The sequence below is a fragment of the Chiloscyllium punctatum genome, chromosome 9 (assembly GCF_047496795.1).
Source record: "Chiloscyllium punctatum isolate Juve2018m chromosome 9, sChiPun1.3, whole genome shotgun sequence".
Classification (NCBI taxonomy): Eukaryota; Metazoa; Chordata; class Chondrichthyes; order Orectolobiformes; family Hemiscylliidae; genus Chiloscyllium; species Chiloscyllium punctatum.
In genome coordinates this window covers 22,994,464-23,021,167 of record NC_092747.1, presented here as the reverse complement: position 1 = coordinate 23,021,167, position 26,704 = coordinate 22,994,464, and the positions used below count along the sequence as shown (strand labels likewise).

The 26,704-nt window shown below is 41.1% G+C and overlaps 1 protein-coding gene across 1 annotated transcript in view; it reads left to right on the top strand.

The window, feature by feature from the left end:
- The first annotated feature begins 828 nt into the window (after positions 1-828).
- LOC140481049 (von Willebrand factor A domain-containing protein 3B-like) overlaps positions 829-26,704 on the top strand; it is a 162,519-nt gene continuing 136,643 nt past the window's right edge. The window contains exons 1-6 of the mRNA XM_072576643.1: positions 829-834; positions 4,122-4,292; positions 9,867-9,958; positions 12,288-12,538; positions 21,576-21,735; positions 25,254-25,423. Of these exons, the coding sequence (XP_072432744.1) occupies positions 4,142-4,292; positions 9,867-9,958; positions 12,288-12,538; positions 21,576-21,735; positions 25,254-25,423 (824 nt within the window). The 5' untranslated portion in view covers positions 829-834; positions 4,122-4,141. The remainder of the gene's footprint in view (positions 835-4,121; positions 4,293-9,866; positions 9,959-12,287; positions 12,539-21,575; positions 21,736-25,253; positions 25,424-26,704) is intronic.

Here is a 26,704-nt window from a genome sequence, read left to right as displayed (position 1 = left end):
AGCCCAGCATCGCAACAGCCGTCGTCAAGGTAAACAGAACCGAGGCCACACGGTGAGTGGCTGCTGACAACGCCTCAAAGCAGAAACAGAGGAAAGGCAAGTTTGCAATTCTATTTTTTTTTGTTAGGGATAGACCCAGTGGTACTAATATTTCTCTCTCTCTCTCTAGCAACAGTGCATGAAAAAATAAACGATTTGTTTCCCTGTCTTTTTTTTCCCCACGTTGGGATTTTGATGGAAAGCATTGGCTTACAGTTTGCAGACTTTAAGTCTAACCTGGCAAAAGAATAAAACATCGCGACCCCTCGGTTGGAGAGGGGTGTAGATGAGGAGAAAATCGATTAGAGCAGAGGTTGAGCGCAGGGAAGGAGGTATTGATAGCCATTGCTGCCTTAGGCCTCATGGTGCCAAAGTTTAAGCTTGCCCTGACTTAGAAAGGTAAGAAATACCACCGCCTGCAGTTTACTTTTCAAGTTACACAGCATCAGGAGATGAAGGAGATGTCTTCCTTCATTGCCACCAGGTTATGATCCTGAAACTTGCAATGTGGGAGTACCTCTATCACTTGAATGTGGGGGTTCAAGAAGGCAGAAGCCAGAAGAGATAATAAACAAACTCCATTAGATAATCGATAACCAAAGTCCAAAACACTACTGGGTCCAGAGCCTAGCTTTCAAAACTTTTAAATGTTTCCTGCAATAATTTTGTGAATTACAAGAAATATTTTAACTTGCTGTTCTTCTGACTGTGTAAACCTCCAGGCCTTGAGATGCTGTCCTTTTCCTTAGCTCCAGGTTCATTCTCTGTAGATATCAGAGTATGGCCTCCTGCATGGTGAGTCCAATCTTTCTCAGCCAGTTAGGTCAAAGTTGCTGTCAGTGTTGGGTGAGTATTTATCCCAAATCATGGTTTGGGATTTAAATTTGTTTCTTCCTTCATGGGAGTGATGTTGTCATTAATGCCAAACATTCATTACTCATCTCTAATTGCCCTTGAAATAGTGAGCTATTGTATTGCAGTCTTTATGGTTTGGATACACCCACAGTGCTGTTAGGAAGGGAGTTCCAGCACTTTGAACCAATTAAAGTGAAGGAACTGCAATACAGTTCCAAAATCAGGATGGTGTGTAATTTTACTGGTAATGGTATTCCCAGGCTGTGGCTCCCCTTATTTTTCTAAGTTGTAACATGGTCATGCATCTTCTGATCTGCTGTAGTGTCCCTTCTGTTTCCATCAAAATAAATACACAGCTGAGGTAAAAATCAAAGTTTAAGTTTCGAGTCTCAGATATAATGGTATATATGTGGCTAACAAACACCTGCACAAATCTGACGAGCAAGACTATCTCAATATGCTCGAAATATTTATATCTCCCAAATCTGAAAATGGACTAGTTTATAAAGTGAAGAAATGTAAGTTGTGAAGCCTGATGCTTAAAAACATAAATTTGGTTAAGCTTCATTTTGGAATTAAAATGCAAATAAATTGCTTTGATTTTGTTGTGATCACTGCTACATTACATATTCTAATTGCTGTGTTGTGGGTCAAATACAAAGTAAGCTGATTCATATTAATGAATGTTTCATGATGTGTATGATTATTACATGTTGCTACATTCCTTCACTGTTGTTTGTTTTTAATCCTGGAGCTCCCCACTTAACAGCTTGTAGGAATACCATCACTAGATCACTGCAGTGGTTCAAGTAAACAACTCAACCTCTTTTGAGGAACTACTAAGGATGGACAATAAATGCCGGTCTTTCCACTGCCACTCATATCAGATGTGTGGAGAATTGAAAAACAAGATTGAGTTGGGGTTATATTTTATCCTGCACCTTAACCTCCACAACTATTAAGTGTAGTTATTTCAGTCATAAATTTGGGAAAAAAATAGTAAAAATGTTTGCCGTCAACTTGCACACTTGCAAACAGGGATGGTGAGTTTTATAAAATGGAGGAGTTCACAGGACTAAGAGCATTTCCTCGTGACCGGCAATATAACTTGCACTTGAGCACCATATATTAATCAAGGCACATCATCTATATTGCTTAATGAAGAAGGTGCGATCGGTGGATATATTTCTTTCCATTTTTCACTGCTACTCTGATGTAGTTGAACATGTCTGGTCCTAAGTTGGAGATGCCGGTATTGGACTGGGTTGTACAAAGTTAAAAATCACACAACACCAGGTTATACTCCCAACAGGTTTAATTGATGGAGGAGCGTCGCTCCGAAAGCTAGTGTGCTTCCAATTAAACCTGTTGGACTATAACCTGGTGTTGTGTGATTTTTAACTATGTCTGGTTCTAAGGAGTGTTGCTGAATAAAGAGACCTTGTAATGCAGGTTCATAGCTCCTTGAAAGTAGAGTCGCAGGTAGATAGGATAGTGAAGAAAGTATTGGTATGCTTTCCTTTATTGGTCAGAGTACAGGGGTTGGGAGGTCATGTTTCGGCTGTACAGGACATTGATTAGGATACTTTTGGAATATTGTGTGCAATTCTGGTCGCCTTCCTATCGGGAGGATGTTGTGAAACTTGAAAGGTTTCGGAAAAGATTTACGAGGATGTTGTCAAGGTTGGAGGATTTGAGCTATAGGGAGAGGTTGAATAGTCTGGGGTTGTTTTCCCTGCAACGTTGGAGGCTTAGGGGTGACCTTACAGAAGTTTATAAAATGAGAGGCATTGATAGAATAAATAGACAAAGTACTTTCCCCGGGCTGGGGAAGTCTGGAACTAGAGGACACAGATTTAGGATGAGAGGGGAAAGATATAAAAAAGACCTACGGGACAATCTTTTCACACAGAGGGTGGTACGTGTATGGAATGAGTTGCCAGAGGAAGTGGTGGAGGCTGGTACAATGACAACATTTAAAAGGCATTTGGATGGGTATATGAATAGGAGGGGTTTGGAAGGATATGGGCCGGGCGCTGGTAAGTGGGACTAGATTGGGTTGGGATATCAGGTTGGCATGGATGAGTTGGACCAAAGGGTCTGTTTTCGTGCTGTATATCTCTATGACTCTATGTCCTGGTTTGGAACTCATTTGCTGGTTGCAGCCATCTCTGAAAGGTTTACCTGGGTAAGCCCTAAAGTTCCATAATAAAGGTGCATAATATATTATTATCATGGGTCTGTGAAAGTAAATTTCTTTTTAGGAAATCAGAAAATCATTTGGAAAAGTGATTAATACATTGTTTCCAAGAAAACATGTGACTTTGTAAGTGCCCAGCCAGATGCCTGTGATATTAATTGTTGAAATGTTTACCGCATAAGTACATGACACACAGAAAACCAAATGATTGGGGCTACTAGTTTAATTTAAGTTCAGTTCACAAGAATACTGCGTGCAATTCTGGTCTACTTCCAGTTGTAAAAATGTTGTGAAACTTGAAAGGGTTCAGAAAAGATTTACAAGGATGTTGCCAGGGTTGGAGGATTTGAGCTACAGGGAGAGGCTGAATAGGCTGAGGCTCTTTTCCCTGAAGCATTGGAGGCTGAGGGGTGACCTCATAGAGATTTATAAAAGCATGAGGGCCCTGTATAAAATAAATAGACAAGGTCTTTTCCCTGGGGTGGGGGAGTCCAGAACTAGAGGGCATAGGTTTAGGGTGAAAAGGGAACCTAAGGGGCAACTTTTTCACGCAGAATAAATTGACAAAGTACATTCCCTAGGCTGGGGAACTCCAGAACTAGAGGACACCGATTTAGCATGAGAGTGGAAAGATATAAAAAATACCTAACCGGCAATGTTTTCATGCAGAGGGTGGTGCGTGTATGGAATGAACTGTCAGAGGAAGTGGTGGAGGCTGGTACAATTACAGCATTTAAAAGGCATCTGGATGGGTACATGAATAAGAAGGCTTTAGACAACATGGGCCAAGTGTTGGCAAATGGGACTAGACTGGGTTAGGATATCTGGTCAGCATGGACAAGTTGGACCAAAGGGTCTGTTTCTGTACTGTACATCTCTGTGACTCTATGACTTCTAAAGGTTGGAATTTTTATGTAGTTGCCATATTTATAAATCATTAATTGAAATATGTTCTATTGGCAGATGTAATGTTTGATTTGAAACAGAACCCAGTCAACAGAGATTAATTTGCATATATTTTAATAAGGACAAATCAAGCAGTTAAAAATGGTGAAAGCACAGGAGAAGAATTCACTTTTTGAACTTAACGTGCAGACTCTCGTTTCATCATCAAAATGGCTTCAGCTACATGGACTCAAGAGAAACAGGTTGACCCTGTCTCAGATCTTGTCACAGATTGGGTTTAAACATAGAGCAGGTAACATTTATTGAATTTCTCACAGAATGACATTAGCACATTTTGTTTCCAATTATTTGGTCATTTATCTGTCATGTCATGTTAAAGAATGAAGGGTGTGGATGTATGCAGCCTCTGAGTGAAGTTTTTGATGTGTGGAATTAGCTGATGGCATGATGTCTGCTTTAAAAGTATTTCTATCTGTTTTGGATATACTCTTTTTCTTTCAATTCTAAGAAAGATAATAGAGTACATATTTTACTTGGAGCTGAAGAGTGTGGAGATTGGGTGTATATGTAGCTTGCTGTCAGGTATTTATGACACAGCACAGTTCTTTTGGGTTTCCACTAAGTTTAACTACAGCCTAAAATTTCACAGGCATGTTAAGAGAAGGTACATCTTCTGCCCATCAAACCCTCCTACGTCAAGGGCATTTGGTTTGAGGAGTTCCTGGGTCATCTAGGAGAAAACATTTTCTTCATCACCATCTCAAAATGGAAACCCCTAATTTTAGCATAATGCCCCATGGTTCTGCACTCACCCACAGGTGGAAACATCCTCTCCATATGCACCTTGTCAAGATCATTCTGATCTTCTAACTTCAGTCAAGTCAGTCTTGGAAACAACCCAGTCTGTCCAATTTATGCTCATAAGACAATCCACTCACTCCAAGTGTCAATCTAGTAAATTTATGAACTGCTTCCAATACATTTACATCCTTCCTTAAATATGACCAATATTGGACCCAATATTTAAGGTCTGGTCTCACCAATACCTGTGTAAGTGAAGCACAACACCTTTGTTTTTGTGTTCAATCCTTTATATAATGAGGGATAGCATACACCTCCTTAATTACTTGCTGCACCTGTACGCTTTGTGACTCATGCACTGGAATTTCTAGATTCTCCTGCATTTCATCATTCTGCAGATGTTGTCTATGTAAGCAATGCACTGCATTTTTACTTTTCCTGCCAAAGTAAACAACTGGACATGTTCTCATATTATTTTTCATCAGCCAGATTTTTGCTCACTCACTCAGCCTCTCTTTATTTGTCTGGATCCATCTTATGTCCGCTGCCCAACAGAAAGCTTAGCTATCATGCCTTCACTCCCCTCATGTAAATCATTGATGCAAGTTGTGAAAAGCTGAAGCCTCAGAATAGATCCGTGTGGGACTCTGTGCGTCACATCCTACCATCCGCAAATTACCCACTTATGCATACTTACTGTCTTTTGACGGCCAGGCAATTTTTATCAGTGGTAATATGTTACCCTGTATAGCATGACCATCAATTCTGTGCAATTACCATTCATGCTGAACCTTGTTGAATGCCTTCTGGAAAGCCACAGTACATTTACAGTCTCCCCTTTATCCAATAAATTAATTTAAAAATGATTTCCCTTTGATTCCCAAAGTTATGCTGAACACTTGCTGATTATCTTGAGGTTTACTAAGTATGATCTATTCAATGATCAATTCTAATCCCTTCCCCAACACAGACATCAATCTAACACCCCTCTACCACAAAAACATAGTGGCAGCATTGTATATCATTACAAGATGCACTGCTGCAGCTTCCCAAGGTTCCTTCAATAGCACCTTTCAAATCTGTGACCTTTACCACCTAGAGCTGCATATACATGAGAGCAGCATGACCTGCAAATTTTCCTTCAAACCACACACTATCCTGACATGGTACTATGTTGCCATTCCTTTAGCACCACTGGGCCAAACTCCTGGACCTCTCACCTTAACAACACCATGGGTGACCCTCTAAAGTTTGCAGTATTTTAAGAAGTCAGCTCACCATCACCTTCTCAAGAGCAATTACAGATGGACAATAAATACTGACTTAATCAGTGAGGCCTGCATTGCATGAAATATTTTTTCATAAAGTCTTGTGATTGCTTTGTGATGATATGACTGCAAGGTCTCGAATGGAGATCAGAACCAGACCCGTTCAAAACTTTGATCAGAGTCAAGCAAAACTGCATAATCACCTCCCTTATTATTTACAACATATGTGCCAGTGACCTTTCATCTCATCACACTGTTGTGTCAGCAGGAGACACCATCTAGGTAGAAATCTCTTTAATCTTAATTGCCTCCAAGCCAAAACTAAGCTGAGTATCACAGCCTTACATGATGTCCAGTATGCAGATAACTGCAGTATCATACTTGCCTCTGAACCTTCCTGATGAAGGTCTCCAGGCCAAAACGTCGATTTTCCTGCTCCTCAGATGCTGCCTGACCTACTGTGCTTTTCCAGCAACACACGCTCAACTCTGCACCAGATTTGTTTGTCACCCATGACCTCTTCAATTCTGCATAGAAGCAGTATTGCCTGTTCTTAAATGTTGCCAAAACAAAACTCCAATATCATCTCTCACACACAGTCAGCTAAATGTCCCACTCCACTCACACTGTCCCCGTTCCCCCCACAAAAACACACACACATATTGAAGGAGAGACTCTGGAATGTGGTGAGCATCTCCATTAGCCAGCCATTTACCTCTTGAAAAGCTAGCATCCTTCTTGAAGCCAAACATTTCGGTAGAACTCCTGAGAAATCAGCTCTGATGGACTGAAGACGGTGGTTGAAAACTGTCTTCACCCCTAGATTCAATTTTCTTAACTGTGAATTGATCAACATTCCAGAGAATAGAAAATAAATGTCTCAGAGACAATCTGATACTCTGTCTGAATTGTGGCAGCATATACATTAATGACTGGAGGAGGTTTATTCAGAATGGCAAAAACTTGTCCATTAAGGGCCAGTACTTCTGAATCAATATACCTTAATGATGAGGCAGAGCAGCAGCAGAAAATGAAAGGAAATCCTTCACCCTGGTTCCTACTACCTTGTGGGACATCCTGCTCCCATGTGCTCAAAGATTTGTGGTTCAAGAATTGGAGTGGCAGTCATATGAAAACACAAAGAAGAAATTCATGACCTTATGTAGATGTTACATTTAAATTGGATGTAAACATAGAAGGTATGGTTAGTAAGTTTGTAGATGACAGCAAAAATTGGAGGAGTAGTGGATAGCGAAGAAGGTTACCTCAGAGTACAATGGGATCTTGATCAGATGGGCCAGTCGGCTGAGGCTTGGCAGATGAAGTTTAATTTAGATAAATGTGAGGGGCCTGCATTTTAGAAAGGCAAATCAGGGCAGGACTTATACACTTAATAGTGAGATCCTGAGGAGTGCTGCTGAACAAAGAGACGTTGGAGTGCAGACTCATAGTTCCTTGAAAGTGGAGTTGCAGGTAGACAGAATAGTGAAGAAGCATTTGGTATCTTGCCTTTATTTGTCAGTGCATTGAATATTGGAGTTGGGAGGTCATGTTGTGGCTGTGTAGGACATTGGTTAGGCCACTTTTGGAATACTGTATTCAATTCTGTTCTCCCTGCTATAGGGACGACGTTGTGAAACATGAAAGGATTCAGAAAAGATTCACATGGATGTTTCCAGGGTTGGAGGGTTTAAGCTAGATGGAGAGCCTGAATAGGCTGGGCCTGTTTTCCCCAGAGCCTCGGAGACTGAAGGGTGATTTTATAGAAGTTATAAAATCATGAGGGGCAAAGATAGAGTGAATAGCCAAGGTCTTTTCCCCAGGGTAGCAGAGTCCAAAACCTGAGGGTGTAGGTTTAAGGAGAGAGGGGAAACACTTAAATGGACCTGGGGGCAACTTTTTCATGCAGAGGATGGTACGTGCATGGAATGAGCTGCCAGAGGAAGTGGTGAAGGCTGGTACAATTACAATATTTAAAAGGCATCTGGACTGGTATGTGAGGAGGAAGGGTTTAGAGGGATATGGACCAAATGCTGGCAAATGAGACGACATTAATTTAGGATATCTGGTCGGCGTGGAGGAGTTGGAGTAAAGGGTCTGTTTCTGTGCTGTACAGCTCTATGACTCTATGACTCGAAATTGTGGGAATGTGGCTGACCTCTTCTGACAGTGTTCTTTGTAGATGCATTTGATGCTGAATCAGTGAATTGATGTGAACTTCAATATGTTTTCATTATTTTTTGTGTAAAAGCTGTTGAAGATGTTAATCCCTTTTAAATGAGGTGCAACTGAATTATTAACAGTCATATTTACCGATGAATAGCTGTTTTGATCCTGTGAAACTTATTTTCTGTTCATGCAGAAGACTATCTAAAATTCCATTATTTTTAAAATATTTGGAATTTTCTTTAATAGCTTGGTATCTTCCCTATTTTCTTAAGCCTCTGTCTCTGTAATAATCTTATTTTTCTTTTTATGTAATGCTTCACGTGTGAATTATAATTTGTGCTTTTTAACTTATTGCTTTGTTGTTTTTGAGAATTTTCCATTCTGATTGGCTGTTCATCTTGCTTGATGACTTTGCTGTTGCCAAATTCAAAGTTGTGACAGAATAGAGCAATTTGACTCACTGAAGGAGTTTTTCCAAGGTTACCAGTGACTGTTACTCCTTCACCACGAAATGCAATGTCTAGATCCCCATTGTTGTAAATTAACATAATATATTATCAAATTTGTGCTGAATAAATAAAAAAATTAAATTGCTAAAAATACATTTTAGATAAAGCAGTTAGATATGAAATTAATTTCTGTATATGAAGCATGGTATATTTCAGTCTTGATATCTGGATGTAAGTTTGCTTGTTGAGCTGTAAGGTTTGTTTTCAGACATTTTGTCACCATACTAGGTAATATCATCAGTGAGCCTCTGGTGATGTCATTTCTGGGTGGTTAGTTTTCTGCCTGTTTGTCCAATGTAGTGTTTGTTACAGTTCTTGCAAGTTCTTGCAACTAGACACCAGGAATAATGAACATCAACTAGCCACAAAAGGACATGACCTACTCTCTCTAGTATCCTTACATATAGATGAGGAAGGACATCACTTCAACTGGGACAACACATCCATCCTAGGACAAGCCAGACAGAGGAATGCATGAGAATTCCGAGAAGCATGGCATTCCAACCGGGACTGTATCAACAAACATATCAACTTGGACCACATTTTCCACTCTCTGGGAAAAAGAACAGCAAATGCATTACCACAGGAAATGACATCACCAACCCAAAGAAACTTAAACACATAAATAGAAAGTGGGTCACTAACACCAGTGCTTCACCAGAGGCTCACTGATGTTACCTAGTATGGTGACGAAATGTCTGAAAATGAACCTTCTAGCTCAGCGAGCAAACTTGCATCCAGAACCTCTACCTGAGCTAAAGATCCTCTCAAAATTTGTCTTAATATCTTTTTGTTCTAAGCTACTTGAGCTTGCAGACATAATAATTATGTTCTATTATGCCATGGCATATCTTCAGCTTAAACATTGGACATATATAAAGATGGACATATAATTCCTGTAAAATATTATTTAATATTCTGTGTACATTTGTTCAATGTGGTAACTTTGAAATGTCTTGGCTTGAGAAAAAATGCATCAAAAAAAAAATTAGTGCATTATTCTGAAAGTGTCCACCTTAAGAGTTTGCTGCAGTTTTGTAGAGATCCATTAACCTTCAACTCTGGCAAAAGCTTTCAAATCATTTTATCTTGCTAATCCATGTTGATTTTATCTTGCAGAATTTGATTATGGATTGCAGAAGCCCGTGTCATCATGTTATGGTGAAGGCTTATTCCAGCAATATGTGAGAAAAGATGGTAGGATTTACAATGTAAGTATGTGAATACCTGAAAGAAAGTGCAGGAAGCTGAGCTATTTTCTTTAATAATCTGTGTTTTTACTTTTCTTCTTTATATGCATATAATGCTATTTATTACAAGTAATAATCAAGTGCTATAAATACTCAGTAGGTCAGGTAACATCTATGGAGAGAGAATTATATCCAGAGTCATAGAAGTTTAGAGTCAGACAGCGCATAAACAGACCCTTCAGTCCAATTTGTCCATGCTGACCAAGTTTCCCAAATTAAACGAGAACCATTTGCCTGTGTTTGGCCCATATCCCTCTAAACCCTTCCTATTCATGCACCTGTCCAAATGTTGTAATTGTATTCGTATCTACCAATTCGTCCAGCAGTTCATTCCACGTACGAACAACCACCTGCCCCTGGGGTCCCTTTCAAATCTCCCTCCTCTCATCTTAAAAATCTACCCTCTAGTTTTGAACTCTCCTACCCTAAGGAACAGACCCTATCTATGCCCCTCATGATCTTACATTTAATTTCTCAGATTGAATAGCTATTAAACAGTTGCTAGCACTTTCAGGATGAAAGGCTTCTTGATTCTGAAGCTGTTCAAAAGTTTAGAGATGATGAATCCAAACAATTGTTCTTGTTCAAGAGGCAGTTACCTAATATTTATTAGGTAAAAACAATGACTGCAGATGCTGGAAACCAGATTCTGGATTAGTGGTGCTGGAAGAGCACAGCAGTTCAGGCAGCATCTGAGGAGCAGTGAAATCGACATTTCGGGCAAAAGCCTTTCATCAGGAATAAAGGCAGTGAGCCTGAAGCGTGGAGAGATAAGCTAGAGGAGGGTGAGGGTGGTGCCGAGGACATGGAAGTCCTGGGCCTCCTTCACCGCCACTCCCTCACCACCAGAGCCTGGAGGAAGAATGCCTCATCTTCCACCTTGGAACACTTCAACCCCAGGGCATCAATGTGGACTTCAACAGTTTCCTCATTTCCTCATTTCCCCTTCCCCCACTTCACCTTAGTTCTAAACTTCCAGCTCAGTAACTGTCCCCATGACTTGTCCGGACTTGTCCTACCTGCCTATCTCCTTTTTCACCTATCCACTCCACCCTCTCCTCCCTGACCTATCACCTTCATCCCCTCCCTCATTCACCCATTGTACTCTATGCTACTTTCTCCCCACCCCCACCCTTCTCCCCCACCCTCCCCACCCCCATCCCCACCCTTCTCTAGCTTATCTCTCCATGCTTCAGGCTCTCTGCCTTTATTCCTGATGAAGGGCTTTTGCCCGAAACGTCGATTTCACTGTTCCTCGGATGCTGCCTGAACTGCTGTGCTCTTCCAGCACCACTAATCCAGAACCTAATATTTATTGTTTGACTGTCACACAAAAGAAGCAAATGGCTGGGTCTTTGAAAGTGATCACTGCAGCATGCAACAGTATTTCTATAGCCAAATATTACCACAAGCATCCATCATGTGCAAACCATTCTTTTCATGAAAAGTCTGCCGATATGAGGAGCCAGTGGTTTGCACTTGAGGAAGAACTATGTCACATAATAGTTGGTGACAATTTTATCTTATCTTCAGAGCTGTGACATTAACTCTGCTTGAAAGCAGAGGTCATGGACCTGTTCCAATGCTGGAAACAGATGTAACCCTCTACCTTTGAGAACAAGAATACTGCAGTTGGGACCTGAGCTGGAGCTTACACCTTGGCACAGTTTTGGAGTTTTTTGTATTGCGACTGAGTATGGAAATAAGCCTTTCTATACTTTAAAGCTGTGTCATCATTCCTAACTGTCAACGTGTTCCTGTTTTTTGGCTGAAGTTGCAGTACATCTTTCATTAAACCAGGGCTGTGAACCAAAGACAATATTTAGCAGCTTGGATGGAATTGATACTACAGTGCTGTAAGTTGGAGTATTATACTGACATTGAAGTTAAGTATTGGACTCTTCATCTTGGCAGAAAAATGAAATGAGTTATTCTTTCTCCTCCACCCACTTTCTCCAAATAAATCCCGACAAACCTCTTTGAAATGCATTTGTACAAACTTTTGGAAGAAGTGATTAAATTGATCTTATGAAGTAAGTAATGAAAATGTCAGCGCTAGATATAAACAGCATCATTGGTACATACGTTCATACTGTCCTGTACCCGCACTAGCAGTACAAAGGTTATAGCTAAGATGAGAGACTAATGCAAATTTAATTTGAACAATCTTAACATATGTTGCATTTCATTGATTTAATGCAATTTTTTATGGAGGAGTCAAATGGCTTAATTTCAAATATTGCGAGACACGTTGACAAATATTGCCATGAGCTTGCCTTCTGTTTTACAGCTAACAGCCAGTAAGGAACAGCTTCAGCAGTTTGCTGTCGCTCTCACTCAGGCAATACAATGCTTCCAACGACGATTGGAGTGGCTGACCAGTGGGAGTAAACAGTTTTTTGGTGTAATACAGGAACATTGCATAGTCATCGTCTTAGACTTTGCCCCCATGCCTCAGAGACTGTTTCAGCTTTCCCTCGATGCCCTTTGCATGGTTCTCCAGGAACAGGCAGCACTGATTGGGAAAATTAATCTTATCAGGTAAAGCATGCCATTTACTCAAGCTGAAAGTTTTGACATTCTGCATTGATGGCCATTTTTTGTTTGACTATTGACTTTGCACTGACTTGAATGGCGAGCATTGTCTTTAAACTTCATGCGTAATAGAACACACAGTTTTATTTCCAAATAAACCAGGTTGTTACTCCTCATGAGGAAAACATTACCACAAAATGTTGAATTGGATTCTGCCCAATCATGGAAATGTAGACACAGAAAATAGGAACAGGAATTGACCAGCAGCCACTGCATAATATTTTACATATTATAAAAACAAAGTGGCCAAAGAATCAAATCATTGGTTAGGCATCTGCTGGAATATTGGATGGAATTGAATTTGGTAACTTTAGGTCCATGCCAGGTGCAGTGAGGGAAGCCATGAAAATGGCAGCATGTTTGCAACCTGTTTTCCTTTGCACTTAACATGGTGCATTCAGAAGCAATTAGGAAACCCTTTTCAAGGTGTCAGATCCAATACGTAAATATGTTTAGCAGCAATTAACTGTCAAATTAACTTCCTAGTTATTTTAGTTTTTATTTATGCATTATTATCTTATATATTTATATGAATTTCATGTTCAGGACAGTTAGGATTTGAACCAGGACATTCTCGCCCAGAGAATCACTGCACCCCATGAACCCCAAAGTCAAATGCCTCTGGTATTCCTAGACAGTTTCCCATTGAAATATTAACTAGGTGTGAGTCTGATTAGCTTCTGAGATCAGACAAAATCGGGCATTTTATGACTAGCATGGCCATAGGCTAAATTATTAGACAAGGTTGAACAGACTAGTCTTGTAGACATTTTTAATCCGCCTGTTCAGGCATGTTATGAAACTTATCTAGTGCAGGTGGGACTTGAACCTGGAGCTTTTTCCCCAGAGGTAGGGACACCATTAACAGCAACAGTTATTCTCTTGGTAGCCACCAGAGGAAGGGAGGAACACTGAACTGCAGCTCCAAGGAGGACAATGGAATAAGGATAAACTTCTTCAATATGACCGAGCAGTGACTGAGCAATGGTGCCTCTCTCAGGAGGCTTTGGCTCTTGCAGCAGCTTGTCACTGACGTCTACAGCCTGTTACAACAAGGTGGCCTTCTAAGAGGGTCAAGTGGCCAGTGCTATCAAAGTTACCGGTCACCCGAATTTCTTCATCTCTGTCTCCTTTTACATACCATAGAGTCATAGAGATGTACAGCATGGAAACAGACCCTTCGGCCCAACCCATCCATGCCGACCAGTTATCCCAACCCAATCTAGTCCCACCTGCCAGCACCTGACCCATATCCCTCCAAACCCTTCCTGTTCATATAACCATCCAAATGCCTTTTAAATGCTGCAATTGTACCAGCCTCCACCACTTCCTCTGGCAGCTCATTCCATACATGTACCACCCCCTGTGTGAAAAAGTTGCCCCTTAGGTCTCTTTTATATCTTTCCCCTCTCACCCTAAACCTATGCCCTCTAGTTCTGGACTCCCCGACCCCAGGGAAAAGACTTTGTCTATTTATTCTATCCATGCCCCTCATAATTTTGTAAACCTCTATAAGGTCACCCCTCAGCCTCCGATGCTCCAGCAAAAACAGCCCAGCCTATTCAGCCTCTCCCTATAGCTGAAATCCTCCAACCCTGGCAACATCCTTGTAAATCTTTTCTGAATCCTTTCAAGTTTCCCAACATCTTTCCGATAGGAAGGAGACCAGAATTGCATGCAATATTCCAACAGTGACCTAACCAATGTCCTGTACAGTCGCAACATGACCTCCCAACTCCTGTACTCAATACACTGACCGATAAAGGAAAGCATACCAAATGCCTTCTTCACTATCCTATCTACCGGCGGCTCCACTTTCAAGGAGCTATGAACCTGCACTCCAAGGTCTCTTTGTTCAGCAACACTCCCTAGGACCTTACCATTAAATGTATAAGTCCTGCTAAGATTTGCTTTCCCAAAATGCAGCACCTCGCATTTATCTGAATTAAACTCCATCTGCCACTTCTCAGCCCATTGGCCCATCTGGTCCAGATCCTGTTGTAATTTGAGATAACCCTCTTCGCTGTCCACTACACCTCCAATTTTGGTGTCATCTGCAAACTTAAAAATTGTACCTCTTATGCTCACATCCAAATCATTTATATAAATGACAAAAGTAGAGGACCCAGCACCGATCCTTGTGGCACTCCACTGGTCACAGGACACCAGTCTGAAAAACAACCCTTCACCACCACCCTCTGTCTTCTACCTTTGAGCCAGTTCTGTATACAAATGGCTAGTTCTCCCTGTATTCCATGAGATCTAACCTTGATAACCAGTCTCCCATGGGGAACCTTGTCAAACGCCTTAATGAAGTCCATATAGATCACATCTACTCCTCTGCCCTCATCAATTCTCTTTGTTACTTCTTCAAAAAACTCAATCAAGTTCGTGAGACATGATTTCCCACGCAGAAAGCCATGTTGACTCTCCCTAATCAGTCCTTGCCTTTCCAAGTACATGTACATCCTGTCCCTCAGAATTCCCTCCAACAACTTGCCCGCCACCGAGGTCAGACTCACCGGTCTAAAGTTCCCTGGTTTGTCCTTACCACCCTTTTTAAACAGTGGCACCACGTTCGCCAACCTCCAGTCTTCTGGACCTCACCTGTGACTATCGATGATATAAATATCTCAGCAAGAGGCCCACAGAGCTTCTCTAGCTTCCCACAGAGTTCTTGGGTACGCCTGATCAGGTCCTGGGGACTTATACACCTTTCTGTACTTCAAGACATCCAGCACTTCCTCCTCTGTAATATAGACATTTTTCAAGGTGTCACCATCTATTTTTCTACATTCTATATCTTCCATATCCTCTTCCACAGTAAATACTGATGCAAAATACTTGTTTAGTATCTCCCCCATTTCCTGCAGCTCCACACAAAGGCCGCCTTGCTGATCTTTGAGGGGCCCTATTCTCTCCCTAGTTACCCTTTTGTGCTTAATGTATTTATAAAACGCTTTGAATTCTCCTTAATTCTATTTGCCAAAGCTATCTCATGTCCCCGTTTAGCCCTCCTGATTTCCTTCTTAAATATACTCCTACTGCCTTTATACTCTTCTAAGGATTCTAACCATACTCTCAACTTCTTTAGTCATTCAGCATTCCCTCTCCCTGCCAACCTTTCATTTCACCCTGACAGGAATATATTTTCTCTGGATTCTTGTTATCTCATTTCTGAAGGCTTCCCATTTTCCAGCCATCCCTTTACCTGCGAACATCTGCCCCCAATCAGCTTTTGGAAGTTCTTGTCTAATACCGTCAAAACTGGCTTTTCTTCAATTTAGAACTTCAACTTTTAGATCTGGTCTATCCTTTTCCATCACTATTTTAAGTCTAATAGAATTATGGTCGCTGGCCCCAAAGTGCTTCCCTACTGACACCTCAGTCACCTGCCCTGTCTAATTTCCCAAAAGTAGGTCAAGTTTTGCACCTCCTCTAGTAGGTACATCCATGTACTGAAAATTTTCTTGTGCACACGATCTCACACTTAGGCATGACATTTGTGAGTTGGAAGATTTGCTGTCATGGCTGCCCAAAAATGTGCATTGATGATGCCAGTCAGATAAAGATAGCTCCTACCTGGATTTCCACAAGTTTAGAACATCATTTACTTCTCTGTCAGATCATCCTGCAGTGTACACCAACTGGAACAGATTTCAGTCCTTCACTGTATGTAGATTGTCTATGACCATTGTACATCTGCTTGCAAATCTCCTGAAAGTTGCCATGACTGTGACATCCTGTGCCAGCCAAGTCCTTTCCCAGGTGTTTACACCTTCAGGTAAATTGTCCCCTTGGAGATCTCAGAGGACCTGGCGAATGATGAAAGTCAGGACCCCCTATCAATGGTACTGAGGAGAGCTACGTTAGGAATTACATCATGGCAAGGGATGAAATGTGGGTGTGCTTTGGAAAGACTAAAAACTACCACAAGCATTGGTCAATTCTCCCTTTCCTGGACTATCTGCATCTTGCTGCTAGCAGACAGCTGCAAGTCACTTTCTTACAGGTAAGTGTGTTCATCCAAAAGCTGGTGGCTTTGTTTGACTCTCTGTGAACGGGCAGCGAGTGTGTCCAGGCCATTCAGGTGGATGATTGTGGACTTGGTGACTTGGCACATCTGATTCTCCATGAGGATGGCTGTTTTCTCACTGGAGATGTTCACCAGTGCAAATGCCCGAGACATAATGGCACTCATGGTAGAGATGGACTCCTCCATTCTTGAAGCAAGGGTGAGCATTATGTCTATAAGTTCTGACACATGCCCAGGCATTGTCCAGTGCTCTGTCACAGGTTCCCTCTCTGTGGATGGCCCTTGAGTTTAGGATCTGTGTCCAGTAGGGCTGTGTGTCCTTTCTACTCCAAAAGAACTCTCCAGTGCTGTCCCTGTCTTCCAGTCTCTGTATATGGGTCATGTGCCCCTCACCATATCCCATTCGTCAGTCTGTGATACTGGACCCATTGAGCAGCTTCACTGGTGGAGGGAAACAGAAATCAAGTGAGGGTGAATCCTGGCCTTGGGGTATGTCTGGCCAGCAATACTAATACTTGTGAAATTCGGAGGTGAAAGGAATTGTTGTGGCAAAGGTCTCTTGATCTATCCATTTAAAGTCAGAACTTTATTCAGACTTATTGACCATCTTCCTAAAAGTAGCACAGTCATTTTTGCAGTGAATTCAATGAAACCTGAGCTGGTGAAAGAAGACAAAATATTTTCAACTTTTCCACTAACTTCAGTTTATTTCCAAGTAAGTCAGTTCAGTTAACTTATAGAAGTGTGATTAACACATGTTCCAGCCCCCAAGTCCCTGTTAAAACCTGTTAATCAATTTTCTAAGTGCTCGATTGCAAATTAAGAAGGGAATGATCTATGTAAAATTATACTAAAATTTATTTAGCACATAAACCCTACGGGTGCAGTGTTGAATTTAGATTGTTTAAATGACCTCCATTCATGAATCTGAAAAACAGCAAGAAATTATTCTGCCAATCATCTAAATAAAATGCAGCATTTATTATTAATCTTAACACTGAGAAAAAATGACTCTGCTGTAACATGGAGATGTATTTCTGAAGGTCACTAGGATGTGTGCAATTTTCATTGGGTTGCAAAATTACCCTGGACATTGTGGTTATAATGTTGGCATACTATATCTGTGCTGATGCAAACAATGTGGATATGTTAGTACATACGTTATAAATGTGACTCTTTATCTCAAGAATAATTATTTTATAAAGAAAAATGTATGGACTTTAATTTAATGGAACAGGGATTAAAAACTTTCATTTCTAAAGCAGGACTTGCATATAAATTGCTCATATTCTTATACTGGGCGTTCATGTGATCACCCATTGTTAGTCATTTTATACAAGTTTCTAGATTTGTAACAGCAACATATAAAACATATAATCACTAGCTCTTTTGATAACATGCGGAGACTGCATGGATTAATCACCTGCTCCACTACATTAACACTTTAAACATTACTTTCTGTCAGAATAGAACTTGAGTTTGGAGAACATAACTGTTTCCAAAATGTGCTCATGCAATAAGCAGTTGGTGGCAAGGCAAGGAGTACTGTGTTTTGAAGCATCAGGATTTCCTGGTCTGATAAGGATAAGACAGTAACAAAAATAAAGCATGCAAGGACTCTCCCAGATGTTGGCATGGAGGTGGATGCTGGGACATTGAGTAAATTTAAGGAGGAGATATACAGATTTTTAATTAGTAATGGATTGAATAGCAGAAAGGAAAATGGAGTTGAGGTCAAGATGAGGTCAGCCACAATTGTATTAAATACCAACTCCTGCTCCTTGTTCTTATGTAAAAGTGTGAGATGATGTGACTTGATATCATATGTTCCTCGGTGTTTAAAAACAGCATTAGCCCAAACTTTAACACCAGATTCCATTTCGCCATGGGTTAATTACAGTGAATACGACACCCTCTGTGTATCATTTGAGTTAGAATGTTCATGGCGAGTCATTGGTTTGCTTCTTGCTTTTGTTTTAAGATTCTTTTGTCTTAATGTAATGCCTGTAAAGTATTCATTACATATTGTTGATGTTTATTTTAGGGAGGGTAGTATTAAGAATGGAGAAAAAACATATTAAATGGTACAATGTTAAGAATCTTAGAATTCCCGTAGTGTCGCCCAGCAAGTCCACACCGACCCTCCGAAGAGTAACCCACCCAGACCTTATTTCTCTACATTTCCCTGACTAATGCACCTAACACTATGGGCAATTTAGCATGGCCAATTCACCTAACCTACACATCTTTGGGTTGTGGGAGAAAACCGGATCACCCAGAGGAAACTCACGCAGACTCAGGGCAAATGTGCAAACACCATACAGACAGTCGCCCGAGGCTGGAATCAAACCCAGGTACCTAATGCTGTGAGGCTGCAGTGCTAACCACTGAGCCACTGTGCCACCCCACTGTAGAAAAGAGAGACTTGGCCATGCCTGTGTCGTAATTTTTGAAAGTGGCAGGGTAGATTAACAAAACAGAGATTCTAGGCTTTATAAAAAAAATGATATAGCTTACAATAAGTAGGAAGTTTTTGCGAAAGCTTTATACAACACTGATTTCAACACAGTGGAGACAGAGTACAAGTCTGGCTTCAGAGTTTAGGAAGACCAGCTTTGGGGTGGAGACAAAACAAATATACTGGAATGATTCCAGGGATGAGAAATTGCAGTTGCATGGCTTGACTGGGGAAGTTGGGTTTGTTGCCCTGAGAGCAGAAACAGCGAATGTGTTTAAAATCACTTAACAATAGGGACCTAAGGGGCAACCTTTTCATGCAAAGGGTGGTGCATGTATTGAATAAGCTGCCAGAGGAAGTGGTGGAGGCTGGTACAATTACAGCGTTTAAAAGGCATCTGGATGGGTACATGAATTGAAGAGTTTGGATGGATATGGACCAAGTGCTGGCAAATAGGACTAGATTAATTTAGGATATCTAGTCGGCATGGACAAGTTGGACTGAAGTGTCTTTTTGCGTGCTTTACATCTGTGTTTCTATGACTCTAATGGTTTTGAACAAGCAAGTAAAGAGAAACTTGGTAGCGGCTGAAGGATCAACTTCCATAAGGCACAGATTTAAGGAGATTGGCATAAAAATAGACAACGCAAGTTCAGTTTACTTTAGATAATTTTTAACAATTGCTGATGACTAGAAAATAACAACCCTGACTTGAAAATAGCATCTACACAAACATTAATACTTCTGTGATGTTGAAATGGGATCATTAATAAAGTTTGTATATAATTGTGTCAGAGTGTTTACTGTGTGACTATGGTTTGCTGTTTGTTTTTGTTTTGGGATACTTTTGTCTTAATATCATGTTTGTTAAGTATTCATTAAATTTGTTGGTGTCTATTTGTCGTTGTTAAGTGTAGTATGTATTCTCCCTTATGATTTTTTTGTTTATTATAGTGCAATAATGAGTCATTTGCAGCCAGGTTACTAAACTGCAGTTACATTAAATTGTAAAGCAAACTATTAAACTGTGTTCTCTATGATTGACAGAAAATAAAAGCAAGGCTTACACATATCATGTTTTGTTATATCTTAGGAACAAGTATTTTCATGTAAAACATTCCTTTGAAATACCTGACTACGAAACAGGAAAGCAGCAAGGTCCCATACACAGTAAATGAGTTGAGTCACCTAGTTACTTTGTTTGAGTGAGGGATAGTGACGAGACACTGGGAAGTGACTGTTTCCTTTGAATATCTATTTCTGGCTGAAGAGGCGGATGAAGGCTCAGTTTAATATCGCGTTCAAAGAAACCCACAAAAGCATGGCTCCCCTTCAGCGATGCACTTAAATGTCAGCTCAGACTGTAGTGGGTTTAAACCTACAAGCTTCTTACTGAGTTGCAAATGTCCTACCAAATGAAACGTTTAACTGGTTTACATTCATGGTCTGTTACGGTGTATGCTTGTGGTTTCATTTATGAATTTCTATTTGTTTTGCCCAGATGGAGAGGGACTGTTGCTTTCCTGGCAATCGACCCAATCCATTGCTTTGTGATGTAGCACACGTTTACGGACATTGCTCCACTTCATAATAAAGGACAATTTGGGAACATGAATTTTGCTGCTGTTTGCAAGTCGGTCGTCATCCCTATTACAAACTGATAAACTTCACTTGAGGGACATATTTGCACTGGGGACAGTGTCAGAGATAGTTAATTAGACTGATTAAAACAATGAGTGAGTGGTTTGTTTTGTGAGGAAAGTTTAAGCAGATGGTAACTATACTCATTGGAGTTCAGAAGAATGAGAAGTAAACTTATTAAAATATGTGTTTTAAGGACGTTTGACAGGATAACTGCTGAGAGAATGCTTCCCCTTCTGGATGAATCTAGAACTAGACATGGTTTCAAAATAAGGGATCACCTACTTCAAGCTGGCAGGAAGAGGGAATTTTTCTCTTCAAAAGTCATTAGTATTTAAATTCCTTTTCCGGTAGATCAAACAAAAAGATATTGATTGGCTGAGCAAGTTTAAGGTTCTGTAATGCCTACTCCTCTTCTATTGATGCTTGATCCGAAATGAATTTTAAAAGGAAGCAGGAGTTACTGAAGGAAGCAACGAGAGGTAGAAATGGATGAGCAGTACCATGTAGAAGGCAAATAAGGCAGAAGGCTTCTGATTATTTCTAAAAGAGTCATCTGATGTTTGAAACAACTGGTTGGTGCTACAATACCTAAAGTGTGATAGACATACTTGAACACAAACATTGTTTACATCTGAGGAACCTTCAAAACTGTGGACCCTGATTTTAACCAAGGATGGGTGAGGATGGATGATTGGGTTCAGATAATGTCTGGAAGCACAATAAAAAATAGTGTTCATAGTTGAGGCACATGAAATATACTTAATCCCTTGTATGTGCCTAACATATGGTGGCACTGAATTAACATGATGGTTAATCAATGTAATTTTGTTGCTCATGATCTGTAGGGCAGCTGATGAAATGGTTGTATGGCAGGAGAAAGCTGTACCTGTTACTGCACAGACAATAGGCTCAGCAATTGATTGGATAAGGAATCTTCACCAAATGCCAACTACGAGCAAGACAAGTTCGGTGGAGGCTGTGTTACAAGCGACAAGCGATAATACTGTAAGACTTGGCTCACTTAGCATTAGAATTATACCAGTAGACACTATCAAATGACAATTTATAAGACATTTCACAGCATAAGTGAATGCTCAGTGATATTTGAGAAGTTAATTTAAGTCTTGAAAAAAGTCAATTTTATCACAAGTCTGAACTGTAAAAGCATAAAAAAGCGTGCTTTCTTAGTCTTTGAACATTTATTTCTGCTACCAGTGATGATGATAAATTGAAAAAGACCCATGGTTAACTTTATAACAATGATTAGAATAAAATACATGAGCAAAATTGTACAGGACAAAATCGTTCTGGACAGAGTGGAGCAGATTTTACGAATTACTGTTCTTGGTGAAATAACTCCACAGAGGCTGCTATCCCATTACCAAGCCATGCTTTATTTAAACGTGAGAAGTCCTTGATACTGAACCAACTTCCTCAGAGCCAGCTCTCAGAATGCCTGACTCTCCTGTTTGTATCTATCATCTAGGGCTCCCTGTTCAGATCAGATTACCAGCCCCAATCAGGGAGCTCCTATTACACGAGGTTCATCTGCCTGATCTCGTCACAGTCACTATATCACTCCCGCCAAGTCCGAGGGCATAGGTCGGTTCTTTTTTTTTAAACTCCTCCTGGGCCATTTTAGCTCTGGGCCAAGTTCCACCAACTCTGCCTTGGATACGGTCTGCGTGTAGCACACAGTACTTTGCCTCTAGTGCCTGGAGTGTCTCGGAAGAAAGTCATTCTCTTCTTCAAGTGGCAAAGGTGTCGAGTTGGTGACGTTCACTGTGTCCATCTTAGATTCTGAGTTCTCTTCAATGTTTCATGAAGAAGGAGAACCCATGGGTCCTGAAACAGTTAAAAAGGCTATCAAGGATCTGGGCATGTTTTGCTCCCGCACCATTTGTGAGTTTACAGCTTTTGTATCGTCCATGTGCATGTTCAGTACTGTCGCACTTACCCGAACTTTGTACATCACTGGACCTGATCTCGCGTCAACTAGGCCTCTTACCCATGCAGGCCCATTCCTGTGGTTCCTACACCAAACTTCATCCCCTGAAGTAAACTTTCTCTCTTGCTTAGTGGAGTTTTGTGTCTTACACTTGCATTCCTGATGCCATTTCACTCTCCCTCCCCAGGCTCGGGCAGATCAGGTTTGACCTGGTGTGGAATCTTCTCCCCATTAGCAACTCTGCTGGAGCTACCCCTGTAGTTCCATGAGAGGTGGTCCTACAATCAAATGGGATACGGGACAGTTTGGTATCTAGTGATGCTGCAGGCTGTTTCTTCAAGCCTGGCTTCTAAGTTTGTTTGCTCTTTCTGTCAGACAATTGGATGATGGATGGTATGGAGCTGTCCTTACCATGTCAAATACCATTCAAATTTAGGAAATAGTGAAACTCCCTGCTCGTAAACGACGGCCCGTTATCTGTGACTAACACTTCCAGGAGTCTGTGTATTGCAAAAGATGCATGCGGTTTTTCTGTCTTTGTTCCTATGTTTGATGAATGAACTATATGTACGTCCAGCTACTTTGAGTTGGCGTCCACAATGACTAAGAACATTGAGCCCATGAAAAAACCTGCATAGTTGACACGTAATCGAGTCCAGGGTTTACCCGACCATCTCTGTGAATGTGGGGTAGCAGTTGGCAGTGATACTTGTCCTTGTCTGCATCCAGTCCTGGTCACCAACATCTTCATTTTGGAGACTCCTGAATGATCCAGAGGTGTTCAGCCACTATGTGGTGGTGACCTATATTCGGAACAATCACTCTTGTTCCCAATAATAATATGCCATCCTCAACTGTGATCTGGTCTATCAGGGTCTACAAAGATTTCTGTTATGGTTGAGATGACTCTTTAGTTTCCCCCATTACCACTAGCTGTTTCAGTTTTGCCAGGACCGGATCTTTCTGTGTCTAAAGTCTGATATTGTCAGCTGTAACTAGATGTGTGTCCAGAAAATTTAAAACCATTACAAACACTTCCAGCAGTGGTAGCACTGGTGGTGTATCTGCCAGTGGGAGGTGGCTCAATGTATCCACATTAACGACTTGGCCTCCCGGACGGTGGGTTCTCTTACTCTGTTTAGGTCTAGTGAGATTCTTTTTCTGTCTTGAGTGAGCATACCCGCAGCAACTAAAACAGCTTGCCAGTCCGGATCCTGAAGAAAATATTAATCATTTGGCTGAGGCTTGGCTTTGTTTAGGGGTTTTGCTGTGGGTGACCTAGAGTGCTACGCAATTGCCTTCACTAAAGTGGTGTTCCCCCAACTCAGTCGGCCTGGTGAGGCTGTCCACTCCCATCGTCATATCCTGTAATCCTTATGCTTTTATGCTCTATTTGTTTCATTTTCCATTGAGAAAGCCTGATGCAGTGCCGGTTTGAATTCCAATTAGGCTTAAGCTAATAAGAGCCTTTGCACGGTTACATCATTAATCGTACATACCAAACAGTCTCTCTGCATCTCATAAGGATTAAACTAAAGTCACATGGCTCTGCCAGTATTCTCAATGTCATCAACGCTCCTGATATAGATTCCCTGGTTCTTGAATTGCCAAGTAAAGCCAATAGCGTCTCACAACTAGAGGAGGCACAGTGATGTAATATTCCCTAACTAAAGACATCAACTCTTGCAAGGTTTTAGTATCTGGTACCTCAGGCAAAGTTAGGCTCCTAATAACAGAAAAAGCTGTGGGTCCATGAGCTGTCAGGTGAACTACTTATTTCTTTTCATCTACCCCAATGCCATTTGCCTGAATAAAGAAATGTATTCTTTCCACCTACTGGGCCCAGTTTTTGAAGGCAGGATTGAACGAGTCAAGCTTCCCTAGTAATGGCATGAGGCCAGAAATGTTTAACCCAACTCAAAGATGAGTGTTGTAAAATAATTTCTTCTGGACCGTACTTTACTATTATCATCACTGAAATAACTCCACCAAGGCTGGTATCCTGTCACCAAGTTACCTTCCATTTACACATGCAAAGTCCTCAACATTGATCCAGCTCTATCATGAGCCAGCTCTCAGAGCGAACAGAATCTCTGACACTCCTGTTTATATCTGTCAGCCAGGGCTCCCTGATTTGACCATATTAAAAGCCCCAGTCAGGGAACTCATATTCTATGAGGTCCACCTGGCTGACCTCATGACAGTCAATACATTTGGCATATGGCTTCGCATACTGGGAACATGCATTGAAAATAAGGTTAGCGGACTCCAATTTTTAGAATTACCTGTCATTAATTCTTTGATATGTATTTCTGTATTATGATGCTATGGACTTAAATATTTGATTAAAATTACCTCAATTAAGTTGTTTTTATTCAAAGTCAGTAAATAATTGAGAAAAATGCGTTAACAGAACAATGAAATAATCACTTTTCTTCAATTGAAAGTGTTTTATCATGATGGTATTGGAAGTGAATTGTGAAGGTAACGTTCCCTGCAATAACTTAGTTATGCTGTTGTTTCCCTATGTTTATTTTACGAATTCTATACAATATTTCTATTTTTCTTCCTGCAGATTGATGCAGTTTACTTTTTCACTGCTGGTGATGGTCCTGAGGCGATGAGAGAGCTTTTGCGACGGAAGTTGGCTACGAGCCCATGCCCAGTCCACACTGTATCATTCAGTGCCAAGGAGGAAGGCACAATTCAGTTCCTGAAAGATTTGGCTCATTTAACTGCAGGAAGGTACGACATAAATAACACTTGAAACAATGGATAAATTCTACATGACACTTCCTGGATTTCAGGAAGCCTCATTTTTGATTTATTTTTATATGTTAAATGTCAATTACTGATAACTTGAATGCTTTATAGAAGAATGTGTAGCTCCAGAATTCTGAATTTAACGTATTCAATGTTCTACCTTAAGTAAAGGTGTTGGTTTCTGAAAATTCATTTCCTTTCACTTGCAATCTACCTTTATATTCTATTCTGTGTGTAAATAATAGAATCCCTACAGTGTGGGAACAGGCCCTTCAGCCCAACAAGTCCACACCAACCCTCTGAAGAGTAACCTACCCAGACACATTCCCCTATCCTATCTTTACACCTGACTAATGCACCTAACTTAAGCATCCCTGAACACTCTGGGCAGTTTAGCCTGGCCAATCCACCTAACCTGCACATCTTTGGATTGTGGGAGGAAACTGGAGCACCCGGTGGAAGCCCACATAGACACAGGGAGAACGTGCAAACTCCACCCAGACGGTCGCCCGAGGCGAGAATTGGACCTGAGTCCCTAGCGCTGTGAGGCAGCAGTGCTAACCACTGAGCAACCGTGCCATCCCAACAATTGCCCATGCGTGGGTGGCACGGTGGCACAGTGGTTAGCACTGCTGCCTCACAGCGCCAGAGACCCGGGTTCAATTCCCGCCTCAGGCGACTGACTGTGTGGAGTTTGCACGTTCTCCCCATGTCTGTGTGGGTTTCCTCCGGGTGCTCCGGTTTCCTCCCACAGTCCAAAGATGTGCAGGTCAGGTGAATTGGCCATCCTAAATTGTCCGTAGTGTAGGTAAGGGGTAGATGTAGGGGTATGGGTGGGTTGCGCTTCGGCGGGGCGGTGTGGACTTGATGGGCTGAAGGGCCTGTTTCCACACTGTAAGTAATCTAATCTAATCTAATCTAATCTAATCTAATTTTCAGAGTTATAGGCTAAACTGTAGAACAAACTGTAATTTCTTTTCTGAGATGATGCATAGTATGAATAAGTGTAGTTGATATAAATTGTATCTGTAGATGTAGGGCTAAAGGGATCAAAGGATTTCGAGACAAAACAGGAACAAGGGACTGAGCTGGATGATTAGCCATAAGCATGTTGAATGGTGGAGCACCGTAATGGACTGAATGGGCTACTCCTGCTCCTAATTTCTCAGTCTCTATGTTTCTTACTCTTCCTATTTTCCTCTTATTGTTGCCCTTGGTATGCTGGAACATTCTGGTATATGAGCGTTTCCAAATTGATTGTTA